Source organism: Colletotrichum tamarilloi, assembly GCF_030869305.1.
Source record: "Colletotrichum tamarilloi strain Tom-12 chromosome Unknown Scaffold_56.1, whole genome shotgun sequence".
NCBI lineage: Eukaryota > Fungi > Ascomycota > Sordariomycetes > Glomerellales > Glomerellaceae > Colletotrichum > Colletotrichum tamarilloi.
The window spans coordinates 74,729-86,492 of record NW_026849438.1 but is presented as its reverse complement, the minus strand read 5'-3'; the positions used below and the strand labels follow the sequence as shown (position 1 = coordinate 86,492).

Genomic DNA, 11,764 nt, shown 5'->3' with positions numbered 1-11,764 from the left:
AAGTTTCATTTCGAGACAGTTCGAATACCTTTCTACTTTCAGAAAACTGACAACCCGGAGGTGTGATTATCCGATCTCAGGGCGGGACAGATTCCAACCGCGCGAGAACTGCACCGCACTCACAGTCATTCCCCGGGGGCCGACAGGTCCCGCGTTCCGCGATGCGACGACATTATCAATGCCAGGTACCAAGATTGACAAAACTCAGATGCCTCCGCGGTTTCGGAATCTCTTCTGCCCTGCAACGCCGATGCTCTGAGACTTTAAATGTTAAGCAAGCACGAGGCCTGCTTTCGCCTCAGGTCACCAGACTACATCAACCTGTTTGGTCCCTAACGCAGAAGATTGCTGTTTAAAGTGAGCGCATGATTATGTTCCTATACGCCTCATCTCTGTGATTATCTAAAAGCTTGATACTTTGTAATTTCACCTTACATGCACCTTACCCTGCCTACTCTAGTAAATACATAAGTAGACTTTGGTATTTACTGTGGTCTATCCCGCTTAAGCCCGCAAGAGCAGAAGCTACTCTGGACAACCAGGTACATTGATCCCAGTAACTATTGCCCTAACGTGGAAATCCAAACTAGAAAGTCTTCCCGAGAAGTGGAGAAATAGATAGTAACAGAGATCGGAGATCGGAAGGCTCCATCGTCTGGCCGGGGTATTCCAAGTCAGCTGGTGGGTCTCGGGGGGTCTATCTCTCTTCTAATGACTTCTGAAGTCGAGATAAAGAGATTATGCAGAACACATAGCTCACTTCAACGCCGCGGAGCAGTTCCAGTGACAGTACACATATGTAGAATCAAATGCAACCTGTTTCCTCTGGTGGTATAACATGCCGCTAATTATTGCTCGGATTCTTTACCCATAAAATCATACAGAGTTCGAGTTGTCTGCGCATGACCAAGCAGAGGACCGGTTTGGGCCGTTGTAGTCATTGATAATTCCCATGATGGAACTGTAAGTCCCAGCGACCATCAAGAACGTTCCCGAAACCACAACAAAAGCAGCCCAAACACACATAGCGTACCATCTTATGGTAGGGTTCTGTTTTCCTTTCGTCCAGTTGTCGTAGAACCACATGCAGCCCATCGGCTGGAAGCAGATCAGTGTGCCGAGAAGCGCACCGATGAGAGAGATAAGACTGTTGAATACGGGAATACCGCTAGCAACCAGATAGGCCACCAAAGCCACAGTGAAGGTACAGCCAATCCAGGTCGCCCAGTGGGTAAAGGTGTTAGCTGTCAGGTGCCTTGATCCTCTCAGAATTCGAACGAATACGTGCTTGCTCGGTAACTACAATGTGGTTAGCGCAGATTCAAGCTTCTGTGGAATCAAGACACTCACATGGAGCAAGACAGCGGCCGAGACAATAAGACCAGGAAGACCGAGTCCATAAGCAACTTTTTTGACGCTGGGCCCAGCAGAGCCGAGAGCGGGCGAAGAAACGTATGATCCACAGTAGTAGTAGACAACGGCACCTACAGCCACGTAGACGAGCGTGACAACAGATTGGCAGAGAATGAGAGCTCGGGTATAATGCTTGGGCTCGCGCATCTCAGCTACAATGGAGAAGAACGCTGGCGTGCCTGCGTACGAGAAAACGAGTGCAGAGATGGCAGCGATGGCCTCTGTGAAAGTGGGCGAGCCTACGAGCTTGAAATCCGACTTCCAAGGGAGATCTTTTGGTGCTGCGGCAGGCCTATCCTGTAGGCCAACAGCAATGGTCACAGTGAGAACTAGCGAAGCTATTAGATGCTGCAGGTTTAGGTAGGGGCTAAGAGCCTAGACTTACCGGCAACGATGATACTCGTAACACCAACCCATGCCAGCCAACTGATTCGTCCCAGCGTCCGTATGCTAGAAAAGCCGAATCCAATAATCGCTGCAACTGCGACAAAGACGGCGGTACAGGTCGCGTGCATAGAAAGAGCATTCAAAGCGATAGAGATACTCAGCATAGCGGAGCCTGAGGTGAAGGTAAAGACTATGGAAGTAAAGATTAGTGAATTGATGTTGATACTGATCGCCTGTTACAGAGCACTCACAGAGGCAAAAGCCGGCACCGAAAATTTCACGGCCAATCCAGCCAAACATCAACTCTCCTGCATCATCAACGCCGTAGACTTCGGGATGGCGGAGCTTGAAAGTACCGACAATGAAGTCGGACCAGGTAGTGATGCCGCTAATTACGCAGACAAGAATGACTCCTGGAATTATCCCCATGGTGTCGAGGATAGAGGGGATGGATAGAACGCCGAGACCCATCTGAGTTTTCATCATTAAGACGGAAGTACCCAGCCATCCGACCTAATGCCAGTCAATTCCTACAACTTTTAAATCACCGAAAAGGAGTTTACAAACACTGCGGTAGTTGGGGCCATCTTCCGTAATCTCACCAAAGACGGCATCGTGGGCAATCGCGTTGTCTGCGGCAACAACCTTGCCTGTGTTCGACGGCGCCTCACCCAGCGAGCTATCCTTGATTTCTCTTGTGTCCGACATGACGGTGCCTGTAAGCAAGCACTCACTCTCAAAAGATGGGTCGAATCGGCGGGAACGGAGTCAACGATTGGAAGAGGCTAGGAAGGGAACGGCAGAATGAGCATATTATTATACTTGATGAAAATTCCCCAGATCATCTTGCAAGCTGCCGAGCATTTTTCCGGAGAGATGAAAATTCTCCCCACCTCGCGGGGTCGCTTCTTTCGATTGACACATTCCTTTATTAAATTTCAATGGAGTCAAGTGAAAATCCCTTCTCGCAAGTGCGCCGGTATCGGAGTGTGTAAGTCCGAGCCTTGGCGAGATTATATGGGCACTGACTGGGCAGTAGAAGGCCATCTTTAAAGATTTATGCCCCAACTTCTCTGCCGGACGCTTAAGTAGGAGTTGAGGGGATTCAGTAACTCCACGAATCCGAAATCAGAGCTCCAGGACAGCTTCTTGCCTGCGGAGAAGTGGGTCCATCGTGGATAACATCTATCATTTATTCCGCCTTAGATCCCGCAAAGGGTTGTCTGGGGAAGTGGAGCCATAAATGGGAACAATCACCAATCAGGCTCCGTTCTCGTCATGGCCTTCCTCTTTGGATTAGACAACAGATGAAGATATCTTTCTGTCAATAAGAGGATCTCCGGTTGTGGGAGCTATTTCTATCGACGGCATACAATCTTGGTTGCTAACTGCTTCCGGGACTCTTCAAGACCCTGTGAATGTGGCACAGGAAAGTAACGACTACCTGTCCGAAATCGTGGGTCAGATCCAGCTTGTATATGAGAGTTGCCCGTGGATCTCAGTAATATTGCGATACGATACGCACACACTGGAATCCGGTTCTCATCATCAACTTTAACGACTTGTGTTCTTCTCAAGAGAAATCTGCTCTAGCTAATCGAAAAAAGCGGAACCAGCGAAGAGTTTTCGATTCCCATGATCCACTTGTACCGACGGGATGCACGTTAACGCTTACATTAACCACCCAAGAGCCGTGCTTGGTTTCGAACAATCGCCAAACTAATGTACATCTTCTTTTTTGGCCCAAGCCATTCGGCCTGAATACTCTATTTGGCCTTTTCCAGGCTTGCGTTCTGTGGCGTAAATGTCAGGGGCACGTCCGCAGGGCTTTGGGCGATGATATCCTGCACGATGGGACCGAGTTGCGCGTCGATAGGTGTTTCGTTGGGGGACCAGCCAAGCTCGACGGGAAATCTCTCATTGCCTAGATGGTGTCAGCTTTTATTGCCTTGATGAAGAGAATCCGCCTTAATCAAACATACGGAAGAAGTACTCCAGAAACGTCCTGTTAGCAACAGCAACGTCCGGGTCTCCAAAGATTGCCAGCAAGAATGCGTTCTCGCCAACAATGACTGGGATCTGGGCATCGCTGATCGAGAAAGTCGGATTGATGAGACTGATATCGAAAGCATGCCGAGCTCGGGCGTTCGCGATCATCGTGATATTAATCGCCTCATCGTCTCCAAAGTAGCTCACAAAGTTGTCGAACGTTCCTACGTCGAAAGCGTTGGTGGGGTCGAAGATGGCATCTTTGCGAGAAAGACTACCATCGTGCTCGATGACGTTATGGGCATGTAGCATTTGCAAGTCGAAGAACTATCCATGACAAGATTAGCCCGAAGCGCTTTTGGCTAGTGGCATGAAGCTTTGGTGATAAGCGAAGCAGTAACAGCTTACAGTTGCATTAGGGATAGGATTGACGACGAGGGCATTGTTGAAGATGTTGAGGGCGGGCGCTTCGGGCACATTCAGCGCATCGTTGAGGGCCTTGATGAGGATATCCTTGGTGATGTTCCGGCCGTCATGGGGAACAAAGCCATGGTTGGAAAGGGTGTTCATGACCGGGCACGGGGCTCGTTCTATGTTCCATCTGGTCAGCTGTGGCCTCAAAGTCGTGGGACATATCACGAGACTCACGATCATTAGGACCCGGTGGACTCCAGATGAAGTGATTTGGCTTCAAAGTACCCCATGATTTGTTTCCCGTTTTCAGCCCCTTCAGTCCCTTGCTGGGCGGCAGAGCAAAGCGAGTGTTCGGGTAGGCGAAGTGGGGGAAAGCCTGAACGACGGAGGCAGCCCCAATGATGATTGGCACAGAGAGATGCATGTCTTGCTGAGTTTTATAGATGGCTTCCAATGACGAAAGGGGACTGAACTGTTTGCGGTAAACTTTAGACTGTGATTAATCGGTAATTCGAAACTACCTAGGTCTATATGTCATATCGGCAGGAAGCAGCGATGGCTTTATATCATTCTCACTGATTTCGAATATCAAGCCATCCTATAATGCCAAATTGCGAACAAGTGACTGGCTAGTTTCTCATTTCTCACCTGATTGACGACACCCTGTTCAGATGCTCTTGCTGATTCACAATGTGGAACTGCACGACCAGCGCGGTACTACTGAGCCACAGACATGGACCTACTCGACAACGAAAACGAAAACGAAGATGAGGCTCTCCGCAGCCATAATTGTTCCAGGTCGCTGTACCAAATCATCGTTCTCGTTCCCGTAGGGCTGCTATCATAGTAGCAGCCAATGTGATTTAAGGAGTTGTCATATGCCAAGTATTATGCACCCAGTCCTACGTACGTTACCGGTGGCTCAGCACGCATTCTATCCCGTTCTTTGCTTGGCGCCAGTGAGACCTAGCGCCAGTGTGGTGGTCTAGGAATACAACATAAAACGCCTCATGAATGCACACTGAGATGATGATCTAGCTTAAAGTAACGGAAGTAGCCATTCACTGCGGCCGGAATACGAGGCATTTATTCAAGCATAAAGTTGGAACTGGGGCCGACTCGGCACTTTCAAAAATATGGACCATTAGCAATCAACGACTGATGATTCGCAAGAACACTGATGGCTTCTTGATTCATTGGAGATGTTCACATGGCTCCGAAGAGGACTGCTCAGAGATAGCCTCCAAAGCCTCTGCCCTAACTGGTCTCGTTATAGCCGCGTAGTCACAATGAGCTCCTCCTGTAACTTGTCACCGATCCTTACACTTTGTTTCCACCAGAGGTCATGATTTCCAATAAAAAACATCCTCTGATTAATCGAATCGGCCATCGTTCACGCTACTCCGCTCCACGCAGCGTTCTTGGACTTCATACTTGGACTTCATAGGCCCCGAGATACCAGAGGTGATTCCGAAGTTCTTGGCGGAATGATGCTCCCATCCCTTCCGGGCTCCAGTACCAAAGGTGGATCTTCCTGTCGGATTGGAAGTCCAATTCGACCGCGGCATACGGCCAACTGCGCAGGGGCCAATTGGGGGCCCTATTTACGATTATCGTAGCCAGCCCAACCTACGGTTGGAACCTCCTTTTTACACCTACGCAGAAATTCATATAGTTCAATTGATCTCTTCGTCAACCCACGGTTCGAACCAACTACCCTGTAATAGGGATACCAACACTTCCATCTAGTTGTCTTACTCGTGTCTCCCAGCAAGAATATAGAGAGAGCCTCTAATTATGCTGTCATATCACCTTAAGCAGCAATATGTTGAGATACTGTTGCGACATCAAACCTTGCGCCTCCTTGAATCCTTGAAGCGACAGAGGGATCGAGTCTCGACAGAGATCAAGGCAGATTCGGTGCGGTCGTGGCAAGCTGACACGGGATTTTAGGTGATGGTCCCGCGAATGAGTTTCACTGTGGCTGGTACTGGTCGTTGAGAAGATGAGAAAAGCACGCCCAGTCCCATCCGATCCCATCAGACAGACTAGGCGACCATTCGTCGCCAACCATGGGCATCTCGCCAAAGGAGTCGAATCCGAACTCCGATCCGCTGGGAAACCCGTTTCCTTGGTTATAAAAGGGCATTGTTGAACCAGGCACATTGCCACCTGATTCCCTGCGGCGGCTGTCGTCACTGCCAGACCACTGAGCATCTACCGATCTGGGCGTCGGTGTCTCCCCAGCGTTTTGCCAAGGGCTGGCGTCTGGCATGGATCTTGGAGTCATGGCTGGTACGGTAGTAGTTGTTCGGTTACTCGACGATCCTGGCGTCGGCAGCCCTTTGTGAAGGAATGAGTCGATCTTCTGTAGCAGCATGTCCAGTAAGCCGTCACCCCGAAGCCTCGTATATATCTCTCTCATGGAGTCTGAGGCCGTTTGAATGAGCTATGAGCATGTCAGTGACGTCAAGAGGGCGAAAAGGCTCGCGCAATAGCGGCTTACGTGTAGGTCCATGGTTGAGATGCGAGAGTCTGGGTGCGTTACGACATGGACGGCTAGGGTTGTGAGTGCATGGAGTGGCGCAAGAAGATTCGGTAGGATCGCATTTGACTTGGAGTCGACCGCTTCGACTACTATCCTGAGAACTTTCCGGGCGGCGTTGGCGGTGAGACCTTGCCCATTCCGCATGATATAGTCCCACGGTTTGCCTTTAGCAATCAAGTTTGCGCCTGACGTGATTGCCTCTTCGCTGATTAGAAGACTGTTTCGTGAGAGGATCACGAGCCTGTGATGTGTCGTGTGAGTGAGCTGTATCTGATGCAATAAGACGAGAAGCTCACTTACGCATTATTATAATGCATCGAAATGAACGATGCAAAGGGGCACTGCTTTGAGCCGATCAAGATGTCTGATATCGGTCTGGAGTCGAACATCGTCAGCTCCACCTTCACCTATTCACGTATGGGTATTCATGAGGGACGGTCAAACGTACCTTAGCTCATCGGGCACTGATTCACCCCATCTGGTTAAGAGCAGCTGTGCCTCCCCTGTGGTCTCAACCTTTTCAGCTATGATAGCTTGTAGTGCACCGTCTCGGAGTCCGTCTTCCTTCCGGCTGACGATGACAGCCTTTCTTCCAATTTCGCTGAGTATCCTCGCAAGGTCGACGGTCACAGCAAACGCCTTATCCTTCGACGACGTACCGTTGCCCGTGGGCATCTCGACATGAGGCGGGTAGCACTCCTCATCCTCTATTGAAGAAAGGCGACCCAACTCGAACGCCAAGAACTTTTCAAAGGAAAAGATGCCGAGCCAGAATGCCTTGCGCTCTTCCTCATTGGCAAAGTCTGGCCTCTTGTCAGGGCGGTTGTTTTTGCCGCCTCGGCACGTTCGAGGTTTGTGCAGGCCCAGCGACGTTGCATTAGAAACCGCCGTGGTGAGAATGTTCCAAGCCCCAGCGCACTCATCATAGCAGTGAAGACACAATGAAAGAAGCGCCAAGGATCTGACAGTCTCGACGCCGTTGACGGTGACGAGATGGCCAATGAGAGTTTTGCAGTATATTACATAGTCCCCGGGATCCAATGTTGGTTCCGATAGTGCCGCGGAAGCAAACGCGATAGACATGACGAGGTAGACCGACACCAAGGCCGCTAAACCTCGTGCCTCTGCGAAGTTTATTGGGCCGAGTTCCACGGCTGTGTCAATGTCTCGCATGAGACGGTCTGGGGTGAAGAGGGGATAGACCAGATTGATACCTTCGAGGTAGCGGGCAGCAAGCTTGCGGGCAATTTCTTTGGGAGGAAACGGGCAGGGTTCAGACGACAGAATGCGGTAAGCCGGCGGCCTGTCTATGCGCGTTGGCATTCCGCGCCTTTGTTGGATCCCTAGCCGACGCGCAGCAAGGTCCAACCAGTCGCCGAGGATCTCGACCGAGTTGTTCCCGCGGCTGGGGCGCACTACAGGTAACTTTCCTTGATACTTAGGCGGGGCCTGGCAGGCAGGAGGCTCCTCATCTTCCGGTATGATGGTGACGGCAGCATCCTTGGGAACCGTGACAAGCTTAGGAGCCGCTACCGACGCTGTCCGGTCACGGCTGTAGAGCAGCTCTATCGACGGCGAAGTCTTGGTGCGGGTGTACGGTAGTGCTGGCGGCGGCGGCGGCAGCTCAGAGCTCTCAAGCTCTTCTCGAGGTGAGTGTGGAGACGCGACGGCCGTCAGCGAATGCGTCAAGGACGCGCTGGATGCCCGAGACAGTCGGCGCTTCGTCTCCCGGCGCTGGACCTCGACGCCGGGCCTCCGCCGGTCCGTCGTGACGCACTCGATGCCGGCGTTGATGCAGGCCCGGCACGACGGCTTTTGCTCATCGCAGCGCGTCTTCCGGTTGCGGCAGTAGTTGCAGGCGAAGTTAATACGTCGCCTCTTGGCTACCGAGCCCGCCGCCCCCGAGGTGCCCTCGGAAGACTCGACGACGACGGACGAGGGCTCGGCAGCCGCCGCGGGAGTGGGTACGGGGTTCGTATATGATGACATTGCCGCGCGTTGCCTGTGAGGTGTGTGGAAATTCCTCACATAGCCGATACCTGAGTATTCTCCACTGGCCTGGCTAGACTGGTACGCTTACTGGCTGCTGACTGACTGGGTTGTTCGGGAGCTGGAGATGAGGGTTCGGCTGGGGAGGTTGAGATGCCGAAGCGCGTCGTTATGAGGAGTACTTTGGCGTTTCCGAAACGTGAAGAGACGGCACGGCCCAGAAAGAACGAGGAGATCGAATGACTCGCGGAAGCGTTTCGGGAGTTTCTTTGGGTGGTTTAGGTGGTGGACACTGCGCAGGCCGACCGGCCCCTCGTTCCGGTTGACGCGATGATCAGCTCGGAATAGTGGGGGAGGTAGGAGATTGGGAATCTCAGCCTATCTCAGAGGGTGTTTGCCATAATTCTTCACAACGAGATGTTTACTCGGCCAATGAGACTCTGGAAGCGGTTAGACTCCTAGATCTTCCCCATGGGGTTTACAATGCAAGCAAACATGGGGAGCCGTACATGTAGGCTTAGCCCCTGTGATCGGTAGGAATGCTATTGGTCTAAGGCACGCTTCTACCGTGACCATCGGGAGTTGATGGGCCTGAGCCGAGCCGACAGCCCAATGAAGCTATTCTCTGATAATGGTCTAGCTTTGATTGGACCACAGGACACACTACACTCCTGCAACTTGATGAGACTCAATACAGTCAATTGAAATGGCTATTAGGACTATAGACAGTCAACACAAAGAGATCTAGAAGCGACAACAACCGCTCAGACATCAGTTCGTATATAGTCAGAAGCATGGAACCTCGTCAACGGGCCCTTGCCGGCATCACGACTTTGAGTTTGCTGCTTGGGTCTGTGCTGCGACAATTTTCAACGTCCTATCAACTTTCTTGCTCGCCTCACGCCAAATTGCCGACCGTCTTTTGAGTTGTTGGAAGTATTTCTGCCTCGTTTGCCGACCATGCCTGGCACCAAAGATGATGAGCCTCATGTTGACACCATCGAGAGATCGGCAATAAAGGTCACTGCGCAGGAAGATCAGGCATACGGAACCGTGCAGCTACTTCAAGGCGGTTCAGTTGTCCTAATTCCCACTCCTAGCCCTGACCCCAAAGGTAAAGCTACCAAATCCCAGACCTTACCCAAAAACCAAATTTGCGAAGCAGGACACATCTAATGCTAATGGCGGGAGATAGACCCCCTCAACCTTCCACCATGGCACAAGTACCTTATCATCTTTGTTGTCGGCTCATACTCCGCCATCGCCGTCCTCGTCACATCCGGTCTCGGCGCCGTGTTCCCCTCCGTACTGAAGGAGTATCCCCCCGAAGATGCCACGCGAGCCACGGACCTTCTCACATACCCGACGCTATTCATGGGGATAGGAAACCTCTTCTCCATGCCGCTCTGCGTGACTATAGGCAGGCGGCCTGTATTCCTCGTGTCACTAGTTCTGCTGGTCTTGTCAGGTCTATGGTGCGCCTTCTCGACGTCCTTGAGCAGCCATATCGCAGGTCGCAACTTTTACAGCATCGCCGCTGGTCAAAGTGAGGCACTCGCTCCCTTCATAATTGAAGAGATTCACTTCCTCCACGAAAGAAGCGCCAAGCTGTCCTGGTTCATTGGTGTTCAAACTGCAGGGACGGCGGCGATGTTCGTTGCGACGGCTTACATCGTCCCTTCAATGGGACTCAAGTGGTGGTACTTAATCATCACATTCATCAACGCTGTTATCCTTGTCCTGGCTTTCTTCTTTGCTGTAGAAACAAAGTATGATCGACCAGTTGATGCCGACAGTAGGTTCCGCCCGTATCTTGGGGGCCCCAGTCAACTGGTGCGTGCTTAGACTAATACGATATCGCTATAGGGGGCGCTGTCCATCTGAAGTTAGACGACGAAGGCAACGTCAACAAAAACGGCGACAACGAGATGATTGTCCAGGTCCTGACACGACAAAACCATATTCTGCAACCCGAAGTCTTTGGACCCCGAACCTGGCGCCATAATCTAAGAATCTTCCACTTCAAGCCCGAGTGGAAACAGACAGTCATCTTCTACAAGGAGACGATGCAATCACTATTGCTACCAAACATCGTGTGGATGTTGTTACTCAACGGCGCCTTCTTGGGTATCTACGTCTACCAAGCCTCAACTTTTGCAACGATCCTGATGGCGCCTCCGTACACATTCAAATACGACTGGCTGGGATATGTCCAGCTGGTACAAGTCCTCGACTGTGTCATCTTGGTACCTCTCCTCGGCTACGGATCTGATATGCTGGTGCGGGCCATGAGTAGTTGGAAGAGCGGAACCTTCCAGGTAAGCAACGTCTTCAAGTTATCCGGTATGTATTTCGGGCCGATGCTAACTCGTCTTCGCAGCCTGAGTACAGACTAATCATCCTGAGTGTCCCCATTCTATCAGCCATCATCTCCTGCGTCTTCTTCGGACAGGCAGGCGCACACCCTGACCGCTGGTACTGGATGACTATCGTAGCCCCCTACAACCTTGGGTACTTTGCCTTCCTGGGAGCCAACCTCGTCGGCATCACCTACGCCATTGACAGCTTTCCAAGCAAGGCGGGACCGCTTCTCTTGGTCCTATGTGCAGGACGCGGCTTCATCTCGTTTGGCCTGAGCTACTCCACGGTCCCGTTGATCAATCTGATTGGATATCAGGGCGCCATGAACATCTTCGCCGTCATTGCTGGTGTTTTGGGAGTCATTACTGTTCCTGTGTATCTGTTCGGGTCGCGTATCAGGATGTGGGCTACGAAGAAGATTTGGCCTGAGCTCGCCTCTGAGTGATGAAACAAGAGTATTCCGTAAACATAGTTGGGGCTATCCGAGATGTATGGTGAATGATATAAAGTTTGATTAGGCAGGTAATCTGTGTCCCAGGTACAGTGTTTCGGCAGTACTAGAATTGAAAGTGAGATCTGAATTTGGTCATTATTTTTCTATTTACCGCGGTGAATGGCACCTCGAATCACATCGTTCTGAAGGTCGTTCCTTATCAAGGCCGT

At 51.4% G+C, this 11,764-nt stretch overlaps 4 protein-coding genes across 4 annotated transcripts; 1 reads left to right on the top strand and 3 right to left on the bottom strand.

Annotated features, from left to right (window-relative positions):
• Positions 1–876: 876 nt before the first annotated feature.
• On the bottom strand, positions 877–2,508 carry CTAM01_10995 (transmembrane amino acid transporter; the record flags this gene model as incomplete). Its single annotated transcript, XM_060527007.1, has 5 exons — positions 877–1,299; positions 1,351–1,742; positions 1,799–1,990; positions 2,052–2,313; positions 2,368–2,508. The coding sequence occupies 5 exons, from the start codon at positions 2,506–2,508 to the stop codon at positions 877–879; spliced, it is 1,410 nt and encodes a 469-aa protein (XP_060378336.1).
• A 1,058-nt stretch (positions 2,509–3,566) lies between these two features.
• Positions 3,567–4,627, bottom strand: CTAM01_10994 (uncharacterized protein; the record flags this gene model as incomplete). Its single annotated transcript, XM_060527006.1, has 4 exons — positions 3,567–3,724; positions 3,783–4,116; positions 4,198–4,379; positions 4,438–4,627. 4 exons carry the CDS (start codon positions 4,625–4,627, stop codon positions 3,567–3,569), a joined length of 864 nt encoding a protein of 287 aa, XP_060378335.1.
• Positions 4,628–6,178: 1,551 nt separating this feature from the next.
• CTAM01_10993 (fungal specific transcription factor domain-containing protein) lies at positions 6,179–8,740 on the bottom strand (the record flags this gene model as incomplete). Its single annotated transcript, XM_060527005.1, has 4 exons — positions 6,179–6,652; positions 6,710–6,992; positions 7,052–7,126; positions 7,200–8,740. 4 exons carry the CDS (start codon positions 8,738–8,740, stop codon positions 6,179–6,181), a joined length of 2,373 nt encoding a protein of 790 aa, XP_060378334.1.
• A 960-nt stretch (positions 8,741–9,700) lies between these two features.
• On the top strand, positions 9,701–11,546 carry CTAM01_10992 (major facilitator superfamily transporter; the record flags this gene model as incomplete). Its single annotated transcript, XM_060527004.1, has 4 exons — positions 9,701–9,854; positions 9,936–10,535; positions 10,607–11,058; positions 11,121–11,546. 4 exons carry the CDS (start codon positions 9,701–9,703, stop codon positions 11,544–11,546), a joined length of 1,632 nt encoding a protein of 543 aa, XP_060378333.1.
• Positions 11,547–11,764: the final 218 nt, after the last annotated feature.